A 20508-nucleotide genomic window follows, 5' to 3' on the forward strand; every position below is an offset into this window, starting at 1 on the left:
TTTTCACTAATGCTCGCACAGGTCACTTCCATTGGGAACTAAATATCTACGTTATAAAAAATCACAGTTTTAGGAGCACGGAAGTCTATCAGAATAAGAATTAAAACCAGAGCACGACCCACCTGAGAGAGCTGCTTGTGAGCACAGTTCACTCCTCCAACCGCAATCATGTTGGGCATCAATGGTCTTGGATATTCTAGCACAAAGTCATACCTCAGAAGCCATACAGAAGCCTTACGATAGAGATCTACCATGGTCACATCTCGCTGAAGGAACTCAGAAGCCAGTTTTTCATATGGTTTATAAAGAAAGTCACAAAGAAAGAGATTGGAGGTGTCAAAGATGACATTCTTCACACGCTGGAGGAAGTTCATGTGATCTGTATGGTCTGTAAATAGCCTGGGGACATACGAAGGGGGATTGGGACACTGAGTGGCCTCAAAATCTAATCCACATGGTATTCCCCTTAGCAAGTACACAGAAGGGAGGGAAAGATGCTCGGCCACTATCACTCCACAGGGCACTACAGGATCCGTTAAGAGAGCATCAAAGTTACTCTCCTCAAGATATCTGATGAGCTCCTTGTTGTTCAGTAACTCTTCACAGGCTATGAAGCCTAAATCAAAGAGTGTTCTCAATCTTTCTCGTACTGCATGAAATCTTTCCAGGAATGATCCTCCTTCAAATGCCTCCTTTAAAAATGCTTGGAAAACTCTGTTTATCTCTTCCTCTGATACGGGGACTTGGTACAGCTTCATTGTAAAATTGTCTGATGGCTTTACATGGAGATTGAATTCAGGTGAAACGATGACTATTTCATGTCCTTTCTGCCTGAGTTCAACTAATACTTCCTGCATGCTGAGCCAATGGCTCCCACCTACAGGAATCACCAGCAGCTTCCCACCTGCAGCCAAGCTGAGCACGGACAGCAGCAGAAGCAGTGACACTGAGACTTGTGGATGAGAAGGAAGCAGCAGGGCCATTCCTGCAGAAATCTGGAAGAGGTGTTCTAATGAACACAAGCACCTCTGGGCTTTTAAGCTAACTGAGCTGTGTTTTTTGTGATGACCTTTAGGCTTATTTGCTTTGTGGTGAATGTATAATCACTGATATGGACAAGCTGGAGGTTTTAAAGTTCAGCCAAACTCTCTAGCAGTCATCTGATCCATAGCTAAACTGGATAATGCCCATCCATTTGCACTGAATGAATAGTGGGACTGCAGGGAATAACATTTTTTTCAGCAAGTACTGCACTAATAATGCTGTGTAACAAATCATTCACTGAAAAAAAATCGATGTGCATGTATTAGAAAATAAGGAAACCATGCTGTGGAAGTATAAGACTCTCTCTGCGGAGAGGGACCTGGGTGTCCTGGTGGACGACAGGTTGGCCATGAGCCAGCAGTGTGCCCTTGTGGCCAAGAGGGCCAATGGCATCCTGGGGTGCATTAAAAAGAGCGTGTCCAGCAGGTCGAGGGAGGTGATCCTCCCCCTCTGCTCTGCCCTGGTGAGGCCTCATCTGGAGCACTGCGTCCAGTTCTGGGCTCCCCAGTACAAAACAGACAGGGATCTCTTGGAAAGAGTCCAGCGGAGGGCCACCAAGATGGTGAGGGGCCTGGAGCATCTCTGCTATGAGGAAAGGCTGAGTGAGCTGGGTCTGTTCAGCCTTGAGAAAAGAAGACTGAGAGGGGACCTGATCCAGGTCTATAAATATCTAAGGTGTGGGGGGCAGAATGGCGAGGCCGGACTCTTTTCAGTGGTGAGTGGAGACAGGACAAGGGGAAACAGCCGGAAACTGCAGCATAGGAAGTTCCGCACAAACATGCGCAAGAACTTCTTTACAGTGAGGTGACGGAGCACTGGAACAGGCTGCCCAGGGAGGTGGTGGAGTCTATTTCTCTGGAGATGTTCAAGACCTGCCTGGATGCCGACCTGTGTGACCTGCTGTAGGGAACCTGCTTTGGCAGGGGGGTTGGACTCAATGATCTCTGGAGGTCTCTTCCAACCCCTAAAATTCTGTGATTCTGTAAACTGAAAGAGCAACCAGAATGTTAACTGCCAATTGACAAGAATTGCATGAAAATAAAGCCACTCAGATCCCTTGGTACCCAGTTAGTTAAAGCCCGGGCAGAAGTAATCAATAGCACTTTCAAAACAAGAACTGTTTTTGAATGGCAAGCCATGGTGTTCTTATTTCAGAGGAAAAACTAAAACTAAAATACCATGCCTGAGCAGTTAGCAAGCATTTTTGTTAGACATGTGCTAACCTTCAGTATTACATTTTTCTTTTACATATAACTGTGATGCCTAGCTACATCTAGAAGGTAACAAATAAAGGGCTGGAATGCCATTAAGGAATCAGTAATAAAAATATGCTGGACCCTGAACTTTTTAACCCTTGCAAGATAAGGGTGAAAGTGAGCTCTGGTTTTAGAGGAGAGTCGAAATTTAAAGTGGAGACAAACTGGTCCTGTTGCTTTCCCGGAGGGTCTGTCTGGGCTTGCCCCTGAAGCAGCCTTTAAACAGGTCAGATGAACAGAACAGGGAAAAAAAAGCACTACCCCAATAGAAGTGGCCATGGAGAGGGTTTATTGCAATTTGAAAGACATTTCTGTGAGTAAGCAAGACCTGAGCAATAGCTGCTCAGCTGAAGTAAACAGTACTAACAATGGGCAGCATCAGGTGAAGTAAACGGAGGAATTAAGCACAGCCTGAGGGCAGATAAGGTTGGATCTGGGGAAGGTGTGCAAGCTTGTAAAATGCAAATCTGTTTTACTATAAAGCATCCTTAATTCATAATCACAAAGGCATATGCATTTACAGGAAGAATAGAAGAGCTGACAGGCAGGAGGAATACATACACTATGTATGACACAGAGAAGTGAAAAACGTTCAAGGGAAGAACAGAGAAATGCCTGTTTCTTTGTAAGGGGCATTTGCATAGGACAAAACTTTTATCTCTTTCAAGAAACAACGTGATTTGCTGCTGAAACTGCTGGATGCCACTAATTGGAGATTCACCAGCTGCTGAGGAGTGCTATCTCCTCCCATCTATCCTTTTCTACTTAATGGCTGCCTTCACAGCATGAGACTGTTGTACTTATCACAAGCAAGCAAGAAGCTGAGACACATCACATGTAACTACAAGCTAATGTAGTACATCATGAAGCTAATGTAGTACATCGTGAACACCAGAAAGTCAACATGCATCACACACGTGCAAGAGGTAATCAGCATTAAAGACCCCACAATATTTACAGGAAAACATTTTCTATCTGAACTGGATGTCTTATAAAAGGACAGCTGAGCATGCAGCTGCCTAGTTTTTGTGATGGAAACTGTTGCTAGACTGCAACTTTCCCCATAATAAAGTATTAGCCTTTCAACTCAAACCAAGCACAACACTACTGTTACAGAAAAAAGCAAATAATGCTATTGCACTTAACTCAGTGAGTTACTTTTCTGACTGGATAAACAGCTAGTGCTCTTGAAGAAATACACTATTGTCTCATGGGGCAAAGAATTTTTGGAAGAACTGTTAAATCCACCTGCACTTTTATGCATTAATTCCTGGACCAGGTGAAGTTTGTGTACCTGACCAGCTGGAATTAAATATAGCATAGCATTCCTTAGAGAACAAAATCCCTGTGCTGGGCAGGTCGGAAAGAAGATGGAATCATGCCTTCTGCTGGTCAACGACACCACTGTTACTCACATGCATTGTGATACAGAAACAGTTACTCTAAATAACACCTGTAGGTAAGTAATGTCTATATCAAATACCTTTAGATCTGGCACAGACCATGCAAGCATATGACTGCCAGAACATTTCCCAGTCACTCACTAACCTGAGGTAACAGCTTCTTCCTTCCACAGTTTATGCCTCCAATGAAAACCATACTGGGCATCACAGGCGTGGGATAGTCAAAGGCAAAGTCAGTTCTCTTCAGCCAAATAGATCCGTGACTTAGAAGCTGTGTCATCGTCATAGGCTTTTGGAGAAAGTCTGAGGCCAGTCTTTCAAATGGTGAAAAGATAATGCTGCAGGTAAAATACTCTGAAATGCCTATCAGTAAGTTCTTCACTCTCTGAGGAAATGTCATATGATCTGTACTGAATGAGAACCATCGTGGGACATAGGACAGTGGGCTTGGGCTCTGGGCAGCATAAGTGTCTATAGAACATGGAATACCCCGCAAGAAGAAAACAGTAGGAATAGACAAATGCAGAGCAACTATTTGTCCACAGGGTGTCACAGGATCTGTAAAGACTGCATCAAATTTGCTTTCTTCCAGAAATTTCATCAGCTCTTTTTCGTACAGTAAGGAACTGCAGGAAGCTTGAAATATAGCAGATGACTTTCTAAAATGTTCCCAAGTATCCAAAAATTTGGTAAGAAAAGGCTGTTCACTGAAACTGCTCATGCCAAAAGTACGCAAAAGCTCTTCTATCTCTTCCTGCTTGTATGGTACAGGATACGTCTTCATCGTGAAAGTCCCTGAAGAATCTATGAGGATATTGCTGTCTGGTGCTACAACAACTATTTCGTGCCCTTTCCTGCTCAATTCAGTCAGCACTTGCTTCATACTGAGCCAGTGACTGCCGTCCATCGGGACCACCAGCAACTTCCCAGCAGCAGCAGTACTCAAGCAGCACAAGAAGGGGAGAAGCATTGCCATCAGCATGCTGCAAGGTGGAAAGAAATCCCTGCAAGAGCGAGCTGGGTGGTTTGAAAGCTTTTGAGGCTTCAATCCACCTACTCAAATATAGCACTTGGCAATGATACTTTTGCCCTTTTGATTTACTGTTTCACGTGTTTAGCAGTTTGCACGCAACTGGATTCATGCCAGGAGATTGATGATTATAAAATGTTGAAATGGTTTTGGACTTCAAAAGCAGGTTTGTACAAGCACGAGAAAGGTGTGACTGCTGTCATAAACTTGGCTCTCCCATACTGTGACTACAATTCAGTGCCTCACCCATCTCCTTTCCATACCAGTACCACAGACTGATGACCTTCTTAGCATCAGCAGCCCATCAGTGCAGACCCCCCCTTGTCTTACCCAAACTCTCCAAAACCCCATCTCTCCTATTCACTTTTCTTGCCTCTGGTTACACTGGGAGATAGAGGACTGCTAGCTGCTGAGTGAGTTGGCTATGCTCAGTGTTGGCTGATTGATGTAACTGTGCAAACAACTGCTGTTCTGAGATAAGCTGAGTCATTGGGAAATGTTCATTGTAACACTAAGAGCAGGGATTTATCCTTGGGCTCAGTTACTGTTTCACAGGGGCAGGAGTTAATAACTTTGTGTACATGAACGCAAGTCACCCAAGGAGCTGGGATTAACTCTTGCCTGTCTCTTGCACTTTGCATGGAAAAGTTTGGATTTTAGCTACAACTACACCTCCTAAAGCTGATTATTTTCCTCTAGTATCCATACACTTGAAATAATCACCAGAAAGACAAATCTCTGCAATCTCTTTCTGTTCTCACACAGCAACATCTATTCAATGCAGAATTACTGTAGCTCTGATGTAGGAAGGAGATGGAGACCTATTCCCTGCCTAGTGATCAGATCAGGTGGTGATATCTGGGCACCTACGTAATCTTTTGCTCCTTTCCCAGACATGGTTTAAGGATGAGGTGCTTGTGGGTGGCTGTTAAGTGAGCTAATGAACATGCCATAGCATCTCTCACTCAGAGATGGTGAGTATTTATTGGGGATGCCAAGGTAAATGCAGGTTTCTGACTTCTCTTGTTTGTAAGAGAACATTTCCCAGGTGCTCAGTCGATGCTGGGTCACCTTCAGCTGATCATTTAAATCTGGGTCTGCAAATTGGAACCTTCATATTGGCAAATAAGTTATGAATAACCATGCCTAGGTTTTACTCATTCATGTGATTGAATTGAACTTATATACTACCTAAAATCAGTTCATAGTTTATATCAGCACGACCGAAGGGTGTTGGCTATTTCCAACACATGTATGAAATAGGACGGGACCATCCTAGCCATCTTACAGCAACACCAGTGCAAGGGAAAACAGAAAGCTTGTGCACAGAAAATCTGTCACAGAGTGGAAAATTCTCTCACAAATGTGTGTGATACCTTCTCTTCCATTTAAGGCTCCCTCTCCCATCACACACGAAACATCTGCCTCACATTCATGCACCTTTCACGGGGTTTTCCCATTCTTGCTGTTCATTCAGTAAGTGAAGAGAAGGTGGGCTGTAACACAGCTGGAATCTTGGCACCCAAATGGAGAACTTTGGTAAAACAATGTTGGATGCACATCGCATCACTCCAGACCTTAAACCAGTGTCCCAGAACCCAACACAAACGTCTTTAGACAGCAGGCTGTCTGACATGTTGGCAAGCGGGATGAGCTCCAATGCAGATTGCCGTGTGGTTTGTGCAGCTGCTGGAGTCCTGGGGTTAGAAGAAACTGGACTTGGACATTTACTGACAACTTATTCCAGGGTACCTGGGAACATGTGACAGAAATGCATGCACAGCATGGCTGTCCAGAAACACTGTTTGGATTACATGATATGGTGCTACTCGGTTTGTAAAGAGCACACCAGAATTTCTCTTAGCCATATAGAGTTGGACAGCTTCACCTCACTGAATTATGTCAGAGTTGTTACAGTCCAATAACTTGGTATTTTTTAATAAGTATTTTTTTCCTAATAAAGCATAGGCAAATTGTGCAGTGGGGTATAATAGATAAATATGAAAAATCAGTGTGGAAGTACCTGTGTTTTTTCATTTTTGTTTTTGTTTTTTAAAAAAAGCAAACTAGTTGGTAAAATTGAGAAAAACTATGAAGTTTTTTTTCCATTGAATTGAAATTGCATTTTTGAAGATAGGTACCCATCTGAAAATGTCTCCCCATTAAAACATAAAACTTCCATCTAACCTCTTACCCTATCAACTGCAAAACTATTGCAAAAGAGAACCACCGACCTTCAGATAACATAAGCCAATGTGTCTCTAGCTGATGAACTTGTGAGTCCAAGGTCTGTGTGAGCTCAGTTCAAGGCTGACACAGTCCATGAACTCTGTGGAGTCAGATCCTTCCTGATCTAAACTGCTGAGTCATTACTGGTGTTTACCTGCTGCAGTAAAACTTTATGTATAAGTAGGTGACCAGGAAAGTGTTATCTACAATGAAAAATCCTGCATTCAGCACACAGTTTGTTACTTCAGGCATCCAAGGCTCTACAACACTGGTGGGGCCTTCTTTCCTTTGCATTTTCTGTCTACTTATTTCCAAGCCTTGTGAGAAAGCTTTAACCTCAATGAGAACCCACCTTCAAAAAGAACATCTAGCTCTACCACCTGCACTATCCACATATCCATAGTTTATGACAAAGGTAGTAGATTAATGTGAATTTTCAAACAGCTCAGGAAAAGGTGATACACAGACAGGCCCGTTACTCATAACCATAGCAAAGGCTGATGAACACTAGGCGAAATCAAGCTAGGCTCTGTCATATGAATACAGACAGCCACGTGCTTCCTTCATGGGGCTTTCACAGACATCTGCTTGAGTCTTTAATATCAGATCAGTGATCTTTCCTACTTATAATTTATGTCCTTTTGAAAGACTGTACAAGCAATGGCTATTCTTTTTCCCTTTATTCAGATATATGTAACCAGATAGAGAGAACCAGGTGGTTTGCTTCGTTCTGTGGCCCTAAAGACTCTTGTGGTACAAAGGTTGTCTCAGTCACCTCCAACACAAATACGAAACATACTTATCTAAACAAAAGAGAAGATATTAGGGCTTTGTTCTACACAATTCTGATTCAGGTGCACTTAGAAGATGTAATTCTTGAACACTCTTTTCTTGCTTTTTTTTTTTTTTTCCCCCCCCTAAATTTGATTCAGAGGTCTGGCTCTCACCCAAAAACCTGTATGGGAATTTATAGAAGACATCCATGCCTAGAATCTAATTAAATAACTTAAAAAGAACAAGAAGATGTATTTTTGAAAGGCTTTCTTCTGGGTTTAGATTTGGCTGCAGCTTATATATTTGCTACTTTTTCCAAAATTTAACCCTCATGTGCATTTGATTTCTTTTTCAGTTTATATTAACACCTTGACATAAAGAGAAAGAGGTAATTCAATCTACCTGACTGAATGGACAGAAATACAATTGACAAATGGCAAAAATGTTAGTCCTATAACCTTCAAGAATGAAAAAGGAGAATGGGTATATAGATGTACGTGCACAGAAATGCCCATGCCAATCTTCAACACTGATGCCAAGGCTGCCTCCAACAACAGTAATTGGGTGCCCTTTATCCTGCAAGCTTTTCATGACTGTCAGTACAGTCAGATGGCAACACCTAGAGTCCATAGCTCCCACAGCCACCAAAGCAGGTGGATTGAATGCTCCTGGCATGGCAGCAAGTGCCTGATGTGTCCAGATGGACAGTCCTGAACACCGTAGAGCAGATAAAGACCAGTGTCTATGTGTGTTCCTCAGGCTACTCTTTCAGAGCTATGTAGCAATATGATAGTGGTGCCTGCTCTTCTGGAGGTGGATGTAGCATTAGAAACTTAGATAAAATAAAAGCTACCAAGTTCTTTAGGAGAGAAATGCCTGCCACTTGCCAAAACCCAGATGAGCTTCAATTCAAAAAAACAGTTCATCATTTGCATACTGTTTACATGTAACTTAAGTTTTCTTATGTGATAAGACTTTATGATTGCCAGGATATGATTTAATCAGAATGCTGGGTACTGGCAAATAATATTTATGAATCTTGCAGGATTTTTGATTAGCTTTCTATTTTTAAATAAGAAGGTGTTTTTAGTGAAGCTTCAATGTAAGATACTTACATACTTCTTTTCTTGGTTTTCAATAAAAATAAAATAAAGTTCTATACCTGAGACAGCTTGTTCTTCTGAGCACAGTTTATCCCTCCAATGAAAACCATGTTTGGCATTATTGGTCTTGGAAATTCAAAGGCAAAATCATATCTCATGAGCCAGACAGATCCATGGCTTAGAAGGTCTGTAGCCGTCACTTTCTTTTGCAAAATCTCATATGCAAGTTCTTCAAATACAGTGAATAAAGGCTGACAGTAAACAAGCTCCAGTATATTGACCAGCATGTTTTTCACACGCTGAACAAATGTCATGCTATCGGAATTATTTAGGAAGAGCCTGGGAACATAAGAAGGAGGGCTTGGACACTGGGTAGCTTTTGAATCCATACCGCAAGGAAATCCTCGCAAGAAGTAGACAGAAGGAACTGAAAGATAATCAGCAAGTATTGGTCCACACATCAGAATTGGATCTGTGAAAACAACGTCAAATTTGCTCTTTTTCAAATACTGCATCATTTCTTCGTTGTGCAAGAGGCTCTGACACGTGGTGAAAAAAAACCTGAAAGCTTCTACAATGCTGCGATACATTGTGATGATCATTTTCAATGTAGATTGCTCAGTAAGATGATCATTAACAAATGACTTGAGCACGCCATGTAAATGCTCATCTGTATAAGGTATTGGATATACTTTCACTGTATAATTTTGATGTTCCTTTGTCTTCATAAAAAAACTTGATGACGGTACAACCACAACAACATCATGTCCATTTTGCTGGAGTTTTCCTACTACTGGTTGCATACTGAGCCAATGACTTCCATCCTGAGGTATCACCAGGATCTTCCCACATTCCGCAAAGATTAAAGATGATAGAAGAAAAAATATCCCAGTACGTTGGTAAAAACACAGAAATTGAAGAGCCATTTCACTGAAAGTAAGCTGTAGAGTTCTGTTCTGGAGACACCCACCACAGTCCTTTATATGAAGGTCTGTGTAAGCTTTAACTTACCCACAGGAAAATAATTATTGACTACAGAAAGAAATATTTAACTTACCAAAATTTTGAGGTAATTGTTCAATAATTGATGACAATTGTGTATATAACAGGGAAAGAAGTACAGAGTTCTTGAAAAAAGCTGTCCCCCTTTGTACTTTAAATTTATTTAATCATTAACCTTAGAAGCAGGTCAGCATGCTCTTTCATTGTGTAACTAGCAAGACCTGGGACAGCAGTCTTGCCTATAAAATGAAAAGATGTGGATTTAATGGGTGAACCATTCAACAGATAAGGTACTAGCTGGACAGTTATGTTCAAAGAGTTACATTCAATGGTTTGATGTCCAGGTGGAAACCAGTGACAAGTGCTGCCCTCAGGCGTCTGTATTGGGACTGACATGCTGGAGGGAAGGGCTTGCCATCCAGAGGAACCTGGACAAGCTTGAGAGGGGGGCCCATGATAATGTCATGAAGTTCAACAAGACCAGGTGCAAAGTCCTGCACCTAGCATGGGGCAATCCCAAACATGAGTACAGGCTGGAGAGGGCTGGGCTTGTTCAACCTGGAGAAGAAAGAAATCCAGCAAGACCTCACTGTGGCTTTTTCATGCTTAAAGGGGGCCACAGGAAAGCTGGGGAGGGACTTGTTATCAAAGGGTGTAGGATACGGGATGAGGACAATGGCTTTAAACCGTAAGAAATTTAATTTAGATTAGACACAAGGAACAAACTCTTTACTACGAGAGTGGTGAGGTCCTGGCACAGGCTGTGGATACCCTACCCCTGGCAATGCTCAAGGCCAGGCTGGATAGTGCTTTGGGCAGCCTGGTCTGTGGGAGGTGTCCTTTCCCATAGCAGGGATTCAAAGTGGATGGGCTTTAAGGTCCCTTCCAACTCAAACTATTTTATAATTCTGCATCATCTCTTAATAACACTGGAGGCATCTACCACTATGAAAGTCTTTGTACTTTCTAAAGGAAACCTTTAAAATATGCTCATGAGAGAGAGTGGAAATTCCAATTCCATTTCTTTTATGGGTTGGCATAACTGAAAAGTGCCTAATCAGTATGTAGAAGGCCGACGTTTAATTCACAGCTCCTCCAAGTAGTCAAAACTGTGTGTCCTTTGAATATATCATGAACACCAGAAAGTACCATGCAATTCCAAATCTGAGGAGGGGAAGGAAAGAGAAGAAAAAAGCCATGCTACCAGACAGAAACAAAAAACACAGCAACAACTAAATGATGGGTTCAGGGCAGGTGAATGGAAAGGAAGCTAGCAAATACCTTCATGGACACAACACAGCAGTCTTGGATATCTTTTACTAGTCCCACTGATAACACAGAGAAAACTTCAACGAACAAACTAAGCCTCTAAGCTCCCGGCCACACACAGGCAGTAATGTAAGCAACTACATTATAAATAACCAATACCCAGAGAGCGATGAATATGGGGTGTTGAGAGGTGGGAGTCAGTTTTCTGAAGCGCACACACAGAAAATGTGGGAATTCATAGATTTGCAGGTCCAGGGAGGTGATTCAGTCTCTCCACCCAGCACTGGTGAGGTCTCACCTGGAATACTGCATCCAGATGTGCAGTCCTCAGTTCAGGAGAGACATAGATTTGTTGGAGAGTGTCCAGAGAAGGGCCACAAAAATAATTCAGCGATGGAACATCTCCCAGCAAGGACAGGCTGAGAGAGCTGGAGCTGTTCAGCACAGAGAAGAGAAGGGTCTGGGGAGACCTAAGTGAGGCCATTCAGTATATAAAGGGGGGCTATAAGAAAGAAGGGGACAGACTCTTTTGCAGGGTCAATAGTATTACGAAAAGGAGAAATGGTTTCAAGCAGACAGAGGGAAGATTTAGGTTGGATATTAGGAAATAGTTGCTTACAGTGAAGGGTGGTGAGGCTCTGGAACAGATTGCTAAGAGATTTGGTGTAAGCCCCAACCCTGGAAACTTTCAAGGTCAAGATGGGGCTCCGACCAACCTGGATCTAACTGTGGATATCCCACATGCATCTTAGACCACAGAAAAAAATATGTCAAGAGTCAGTTACAAATTAAATCATTAGGAAAAAAAAGAACCAAATCAAGAGCACTAGATGTCCACTACCCATGAAATTACTTTGCTTTGGGAAATGTGCAATTTGAGAAAATGAACATACCTTAGGCAGTGGTTTCTTCTCAGCACAGTTCATACCTCCAACAAAGACCATATTGGGCATCACTGGTCTGGGATACTCAAACACAAAGTCAAACCTCATTATTGAAACAGAAGCAGAGTTCAGGAGGTCCATCGGAGTTACATCTCTTTGAAGAACTTCAGAGGAAAGCTGTATTGCAGCTCGATAGTAACCATAACAGTAAAAGCACTCCAGGAGAGAAATCAGTGCATTTTCTACTCTCTGGAAAAATGTCATGTGGTCTGAATTGAATGAAAATGTTCTGGGGACATACGACAGAGGGCTTGGGCACTGTTCGGCTTCAAAGTGTAGATTGCAAGGTAATCCTCTCATGAAGAACACAAATGGAAGCGAAAGGTAATTAGCAACTGTTGCTCCACACATAAAAAGAGGGTCTGTGAGGACTGCATCAAAGCCGCTTTGATTCAAGTACTGCAGTGTTTCCGTGCTGTTGAACAGTTCCCTGCACTGAAGATAGAAGGATTCAAAAAGGTATGTTGAAATGTTGTAGGTTGCAAAAGCATACAGTGGGAAAGGCAGACTCTTCAGGTGAGTAGCAAGATACAGCTGAAAGGCATTATCCAGGTCTTCTAACTTGGTGGACACTGGGTAGGTCTTCACAGTGTATGCGTGTTTTTCTCTCTCTCCCGTATGCCAGCTTACTTCTGGTTTAAGCACCACCACTTCATGTCCCCTCTCGGCGAGCTTCTGAACGACTTCCTTCATGCTCAGCCAGTGGCTTCCAACCATGGGCACCACCAGGAGTTTCCCTCCTTCAGAGAGGCCAGGAACGAGGAGGATAAAAATCCCGGCAGCAAGTGGATAGCAAAGCCGCAGCGTCATTGTCCAGTGGACAGAGCACTGACTGCAAAACCGTTGCCTTCTCTTTCTCCTTCTCCTTCTCCTTCTCCTTCTCCTTCTCCTTCTCCTTCTCCTTCTCCTTCTCCTTCTCCTTCTCCTTCTCCTTCTCCTTCTCCTTCTCCTTCTCCTTCTCCTTCTCCTTCTCCTTCTCCTTCTCCTTCTCCTTCTCCTTCTCCTTCTCCTTCTCCTTCTCCTTCTCCTTCTCCTTCTCCTTCGCCTTCGCCTTCGCCTTCGCCTTCTCCTTCTCCTTGTCCTTTTCTTCTCCTTCTCCTCCTTCTCCGCCTTCGCCTTCTCCTTTTCCTTCTTCTTCGCCTTCTCCAACCTGTAGATTGAATTCTAGGAAGGGATGGATTTATCTGCTGATTGTTGAATTGTGATTATCTTCTAGTTAATGATTTACTAACTTAATCACTGCACACCTACCAGGGAATAATGATGCTGTTTTTTTTCCTTACTTGTAAAGGCAAATACAGTGAGCATTACAGTGTCATTGGAATTATTCAGTGCTTAAGTTGAGTTCCTCAACATCCTGATTTCTACAGACTTCTCTCTTGAACACTGATGTGTCTTCACTCTGCTCTTGGTCAGCACAAAGGAAGGCAAGTCTCATGAAAACAACTCCTTGTTATCCTATAAGAATACCAGTACAACGGAATGCAGGAAGTTTGGCCACGGAAAATCTGCTTCCGTAGAAAATTCTCTCACAAATGTGTGTGATACTTTCACTCCCATTTAAGGCTTCCTCTCCCATCACACACAAAACATCTGCCTCACATTCATGCACCTCTCACAGGGCTTTCCTTTTCTTCCTGCACATTCAGTAAGTGAAGAGAAGGTGGGCTGTTACACAACTGGAATCTTGGCATCCAAACGGAGAACTTCGGTAAAACAATGTTGGATGCACATCGCATCACTCCAGACCTTAAACCAGTGTCCCAGAACCCAACACAAACGTCTTTAGACAGCAGGCTGTCTGACATGTTGGCAAGCGGGATGAGCACCCACGTGCAGACTGCCGTGTGGTTTGTGCAGCTGCTGGAGCTCTTTGGGAGGACAGAAGAAACTGGACTTGGACATTTACTGACAACATACTCCAGGGTACTTGGGAACACGTGACAGAAATGCATGCACAGCACGGAGGTCAAGAAACACTGCTAGGATTAATAAGCATTTTCTTTCATAACCACACTATGGCAAATTTGTCAGTGAAGTATATCTTACAGTAAAGATAAATGTGAAAAACTAGTGTTGAACGACCTGTGTTGCTTTTTAAATAACCCAAACCACTACTTGATACAACTGAGATTTATCTCCTTCACTGAAGGATACCTGCATTTTTGAAAGAAGTAGAAAACTGAAAATCTTTTCGCATCTCTACATAAAGCTTTCCTCAAACCTTTCATCCTGTCAGTCATAAAGCTATATTGCAAAAGGGAAGTTCAAAACCGAACCACAGATAACATAACCCTGTTGACAAAAGTTTCTAATTGATAAAGTACTCAGTTCAAAGTCGGATTGAGTACAGTTCAGGACTCACACAGTTTATGAATACTGCTGGCTCATGTCAAGTATCTCCTTCACCTCACCGAGTTCATGTCGAGCCACTGACAAGCAGGTTTAAGCCTGTGACTATCACTTGGACTCTCTCCTGTAAGTACAAAGGCTGCAATTGCTCAAGGTCAAAGTAATGATGCCTAGCCAAGCACCGGCAACCCTCTCTTGTATCCACAGGCCAGCATGTCTATTGATTCTCCTGCCTCCAAGAAGGAGAATGATACTTGTAAATCTATCACTATGACACCACACTGGTGTAAAACACTTAGAGATCATCTCCTAGAGAGCAAGTATGGTAATGGATGGTAACATGTAGCAGAGAACTTCCTTCTAACCTTTCATCCTGTCAGGCATAAGGCTATATTGCGAAACTGAAGTCCACTGCGGAGCCCAAGATAACACAAGACTTCGAAGAACATGATTCTAGCTCATAAAATGGTGAGTTCAAGGTCTGAGTGAGTGCATTTCCGGACTGACATGGTTTTTGAACAGTGTGCCGACAGATATTTTGCAGTTGTAAATTCCTGAGTGATGACTACTAGTCACAATTAAAATTTATACGCATACTCGATAACCACCATGTGCACTAAATGGCACCCACTGACCTTCATCAATAATTGATAAACGTTTACAGAGACCAAACTCTGGAAGTTAGATCAGTCAAGCCGTGGTTGTCGCATTTCTGCAGTGGCAACAGCAATGTGGAAGGCGAGCCAAGCTCTTGATGGCCATGCACAGCTGCCCCACCACAAAATGAGTAGGGCCTCAATCAGTTCATGCATGTGAATCCGCCAGGGGTGGTGACTCTGCTGTAGAACAGTGTTTTGTAGCTGAGAATTTACTCTGACAAATAGTGCTGTTGTGCTCTTTTATCTGTTGTACTTTTCACTGAAAGAAATAGGTGGCATTGCTTCCCAAGAAACCAACGGATACAGGTAAGTGACCAGGCAGATGCTATCTACAAACAAGCATGTTTCTATCCTGCCTTGGGGATTTGTTCCTCCAGCCATTCAAGGCTCTCCATCACCACTGCGGTTTTCCTCCCTCTGCACTTTTAACCGACTTACTTATTTTCAAGGCATGCCAGGGAAATGGGAGATCCATGTCACTATCCAAGTCAACAAGGGGCTGTTTACAAAATCACAGTAGCACTCAGGGCAAAACCTGAGAGGGAGAACAGGGAAGCAAGGAAGCAGTTGGTGGCACTGCCGTCTGGTTGGATTGTTTTACTACCTGCCAAAACACATCTCCAGCCACAAAGAGCCTGACTGCAGGCGCTGTAAATTTATGAGTGTTGGATCCAGAAGAGACCTACTTGCTGACCTTCAGGTTGATTGCAAGATACGCAGCTTCCTAGCTCACCGAGGTTACGTGAGGCCACCTCCAAGCAGGTTTGAGCCTGTGACTATCACTTGGATTCTCTCATGTAAGTACAAAGGCTGCAATCGTTCATGCTCAAAGTGATGATGACTAGCCAAGCAACAACAGCCATCTGTTGTGTCCACAGGCCAGCACAATCTATTGACTTCCCTACACAAAACAACAAGAGGAATAATACTAGCAAAACTGACAGAACAACAACACGCTGGCATAAAACAGTTGGAGATCATCTCCCATAGAGCACAAATGGGACTGTAGCACAGTTAGCAACTGTGGCTCCTCTCAGAAGCATCAAAAGAGACCATCCAGGCCACAGTAAATGACATATTCTGTCATTTCCTTGTCAACAAACAGATTTCTACAGGATGAAAACATCACCATGGCGGTACTGAATGGAGACAGTTGAACATGAAACTGGAAACCCTGTGACCATGGAACATTACAGAAGCCCACCTGTCCTGTGTACAGGACTGGACATGTCTACAGTGTGTCCACTACATACGTGATGCTGGTTTGCAGGTCATCAGCAAGCAGTTTCTACCTGTTCTGACTGAGCTTCTGCAGTACATGACTCATGCAAAACCTGTGGTTTTCACATCGGACAGTGCAAAAAGTTTCCCACCATCCCGGAAGATCATCATTAAAATCACCCATGTAGCAATGAAAGAATAGGTAAGCAACTATCGTGCTCCACGTCTGTAGACCCCAAAGAAAATCCCATTGGAAACTACTGAAGAAGTGAATTTCAAGAGCCTGCTAGAAGTCAATTAATCCCTCACAGGTGGGATTTCATTATCATTGTCATTTATCATCAGAAGTCTGGGCACAGGGCTGAGGTTTCTGATTAATCACGTAAACTATTTCCAAATCTCATATTGGATCTCAAGCTGGAATACAGAATGAATTCTCCAGTTCTCAGTTCAGTTCAGTAAGCAGTAGGTCAGGTCGGTAGCATTCACCATAGCCCTCTCTCTGAGCAAAGCAAGCAGGGAAGGAGGGGTACATTTTAGCATGTTCCTCATGTCTTTGCCTTTGGCTCCCAGTGTCACAGTCTCACACCTTCCACACGATGCAGCCCACAGACAGCTGATGGCTCTTGTCTTCCCCACCTCCACACCGCTTTTGGTAGGTACGACGGCACTGAATTACACCAAATGCTCCTCTTACCCAGCACTGCCACAGGACACTGGGTAATGCCACAAGCAAGCAGTAACAACCCGTATACAGAATAGCCTCTCAGGCTCCTGCAAGGCTGACCCCAAGAACCCCTGAACCTAACTCTGTGTCTTTGTATTACACATCCCTTTAGGAGTTCATTTACACAGTCTCCTCCTGGAATTTATCAGCAGAACTCTATAACTATCATGACAGTCATAAACCTGAGAGAAAAAAAAAATCAGCTTTTTGTAGTTGTTCTTATATCAATAAGCCACTGCTTGATTTTTCCCAGTCTCTCTTCTTCCTTTCCTATTTTGGAAGTAGCACTGAACCGTTATTTCTTAGGAATCTTCCCCATGTCATTAACAGTCTGTTGTTAAGAATGTAGATCCTGATCATGCCTTTTACCACACCTGTCTCCTGATACTATCTGTGTTGCTGTTCTACAATTCCTTTACTTAGATGAAGGATAAGACAATATTCAGAATGACGATATACCAAGAAATTATTTGGCAGCTTTCTTCTCTTTCCCTTTCCTAGTCATCCCAACTTTCTTGTTCTCTTACCTTCTGCACAACAGGATACTGGGTCTCATACAACCATCTATTCTCACGTTATGTAGTTTCTGAACATCAACTCAGATTATCCCAGTGCATATGAACTGATATTTTTCCAGAACACGACTTACTTTGCATGTTTACACACTATTGCATTACAGCCTTGATGCTGGGCATCACTCCAAGCAAAACAGGACAAATTCCACAATTTTCTTTAGATATACTGGAAGAATACACAGGGTTTTTAAACATGCAGAAAGCACCATTTCCACTCAATGACAAACATCGTTATGAATATGGAAGACATTGGGAATAAAATACAGGGGGAATAGTTATAATCCTTTTAAAAGAAGTGAGCTACAAAGTGTCGGCACCCTGAGGCTGTCAGGATAGAAAAGTAAGTAAAAGCACATAAAAAACTTCAGTCATGCAATCAGTGAGAGCGTGTCATGGTGCGTTTTGAATCTAAAGTAATTAATTACCACTCTCTTCAGTCGAACACAGGAAAACGTTTGCAACCAGCTTACTCTGTATTTGCCTCAGTGAATCAGAATAAGATAATCAAAGAATATAAATGAAGAAAGAAAAGAAATTCAACTCATAGAAACTGTGGTGCAATTATGTAGCCATACCGTGTGACCACACTTCAGAAGTGAGGAGGAAATGTCACAGGAAAGAAGTGTGTGTCCTCCTCCATGACTAGTAAGAAACGTCCAAAGCTATAAATTGAATTAACAAGACAGATGTATTTAGAGCTCCTGCAGAACGTTTCTGATAAAAGTAAATGTCGAGAAACACATACGAAAAAATGATCAGCCACGTAGGGAACCTCCCACTATGAAAATAAAGCAACGTAAACAGTTTAAAGACTGATTTCTGAACCAATGAAATGCATTTCATCATTCCGATTAAAGAAATACATGCTACACTCCGTGAACATGAAAACAAAATTGCATCTGACAGAAGAACAACATGAACACATTGAGGGCAGCATGCAGCAGATGCAGACAAACACTGTCGGATTTCTCTGAAAATACTAATTCAAAGAACAGTCACCTGCCACCACTTCAGACCATGGAATAACAATATGCCTAGAATCAGATCTATTAAAATATTTTGGAAAGAAAAATAATATCAAGTACGCTAACCATCCCTAAGCCATGAAATTGCATTGCTTTGGAAAATGTGCAATTTGAGAAAATGAACATACCTTAGGCAGTGGTTTCTTCTCAGCACAGTTTATACCTCCAACAAAGACCATATTGGGCATCACCGGTCTGGGATACTCAAACACAAAGTCAAACCTCATTATTGAAACAGAAGCAGAGTTCAGGAGGTCCAGCAGGGATACATCTCTTTGAAGAACTTCAGAGGAAAGCTGTATTGCAGCTCGATAGTAACCATTACAATAAAAGAGCTCCAGGAGAGAAATCAGTGCATTTTCTACTCTCTGGAAAAATGTCATGTGGTCTGAATTGAATGAAAGTGTTCTGGGGACATACGACAGAGGGCTTGAGCACTGTGCTGCATCGAAGTGTAGATTGCAAGGTAATCCTCTCATGAAGAACACAAATGGAAGCGAAAGGTAATTAGCAAGTGTAGCTCCACACATAAAAATAGGGTCTGTGAGGACTGCATCAAAGCCGCTTTGATTCAAGTACTGCATTGTTTCGCTACTAATGAACAGTTCCCTGCACTGAAGATAGAAGGTCTCAAAAACATGTTTCGCGATGTTGTACAGTGCAATAACATTCTCTGGGAAAGGCAGAGTTTTCAGGTGAGCAGCAAGATACAGCTGAAAGGCATTATCCAGGTCTTCTAACTTGGTGGACACTGGGTAGGTCTTCACAATGTATGCGTGTTTTTGTGTCTCTCCCGTATGCCAGCTTACTTCTGGTTTAAGCACCACCACTTCGTGTCCCCTCTCGGCGAGCTTCTGAACGACTTCCTTCATGCTCAGCCAGTGGCTTCCAACCATGGGCACCACCAGGAGTTTCCCTCCTTCAGAGAGGCCAGGAATGAGGAGGATAAAAATCCCGGCAGCAAGTGGATAGCAAAGCCGCAGCGTCATTGTCCAGTGGACAGAGCACTGACTGCAAAACCGTTGCCTTCTCCTTCTCCTCCTTCTCCTTCTGCTTCCCCTTCTCCAAGCTGTAGCTTGAATATGCTTTTGTAGGAAGTGGATGTATTTATCTGCTGTGTTGTGTTGAATTGTAATTATCTTCTAGTTAATGATTTACTGACTTAATCACTGCACACCTATCAGAGAATAATGCTGGATTTTTTTGCTTGTTTGTTCGTTTTATTTTCTGGTAATGCCAAGTACAACAAGATTTACCTATGCCAAGTCAGTGGAGTTATTAAATACCTAACAGAGAACAAGCTCCTTCACATCCTCGTTAGATTTCTACAGACTTCTCTCTTGAACACTGATGTGTCTTCACTCTGCTCTGGTCAGCACAAAGGAAGGCAAGTCTCGTGAAAACAACTCCTTGTTATCCTATAAGAATACCAGTGCAATGGAATGCAGGATGTTTGGCCACGGAAAATCTGCTTCAGTGGAAAATTCTCTCACAAATGTGTGTGACACTTTCACTCCCATTTAAGGCTTCCTCTCCCATCACACACAAAACATCTGCCTCAAATTCACGCACCTTTCACAGGGTTTTCCCGTTCTTGTAGGGTACTATAACATTCTCTGGGAAAGGCAAACTCTTCAGGAAAGGATCGAGAAAAAGTTTAAAGGCATTATCCAGCTCTTCTAACTTGGTGGACACTGGGTAGGTCTTCACAGTGTATGCGTGTTTTTCTCTCTCTCCCATATGCCAGCTTACTTCTGGTTTAAGCACCACCACTTCATGTCCCCTCTCGGCGAGCTTCTGAACGACTTCCTTCATGCTCAGCCAGTGGCTTCCAACCATGGGCACCACCAGGAGTTTCCCTCCTTCAGAGAGGCCAGGAACGAGGAGGATAAAAA

The 20508-nt window shown here is 42.8% G+C and overlaps 1 protein-coding gene and 1 pseudogene across 2 annotated transcripts; both read right to left on the minus strand.

The window, feature by feature from the left end:
• Positions 1–38: 38 nt before the first annotated feature.
• On the minus strand, positions 39–4685 carry LOC306949124 (UDP-glucuronosyltransferase 1A1-like; the record flags this gene model as incomplete). Its single annotated transcript, XM_079538898.1, has 2 exons — positions 39–1009; positions 4193–4685. 2 exons carry the CDS (start codon positions 4683–4685, stop codon positions 39–41), a joined length of 1464 nt encoding a protein of 487 aa, XP_079395024.1.
• Positions 4686–10152: 5467 nt separating this feature from the next.
• Positions 10153–19602, minus strand: LOC306949125 (UDP-glucuronosyltransferase 1A9 pseudogene; annotated as a pseudogene). Its single transcript has 2 exons — positions 18742–19602; positions 10153–10341 (listed from the first exon to the last, which is right to left on the minus strand). The product of its transcript is annotated as a UDP-glucuronosyltransferase 1A9 pseudogene (transcript).
• Between the last annotated feature and the right edge of the window lie 906 nt (positions 19603–20508).

Source organism: Tetrao urogallus (genome assembly GCF_951394365.1).
Source record: "Tetrao urogallus genome assembly, chromosome: 8".
In the NCBI taxonomy this organism is placed as follows: domain Eukaryota; kingdom Metazoa; phylum Chordata; class Aves; order Galliformes; family Phasianidae; genus Tetrao; species Tetrao urogallus.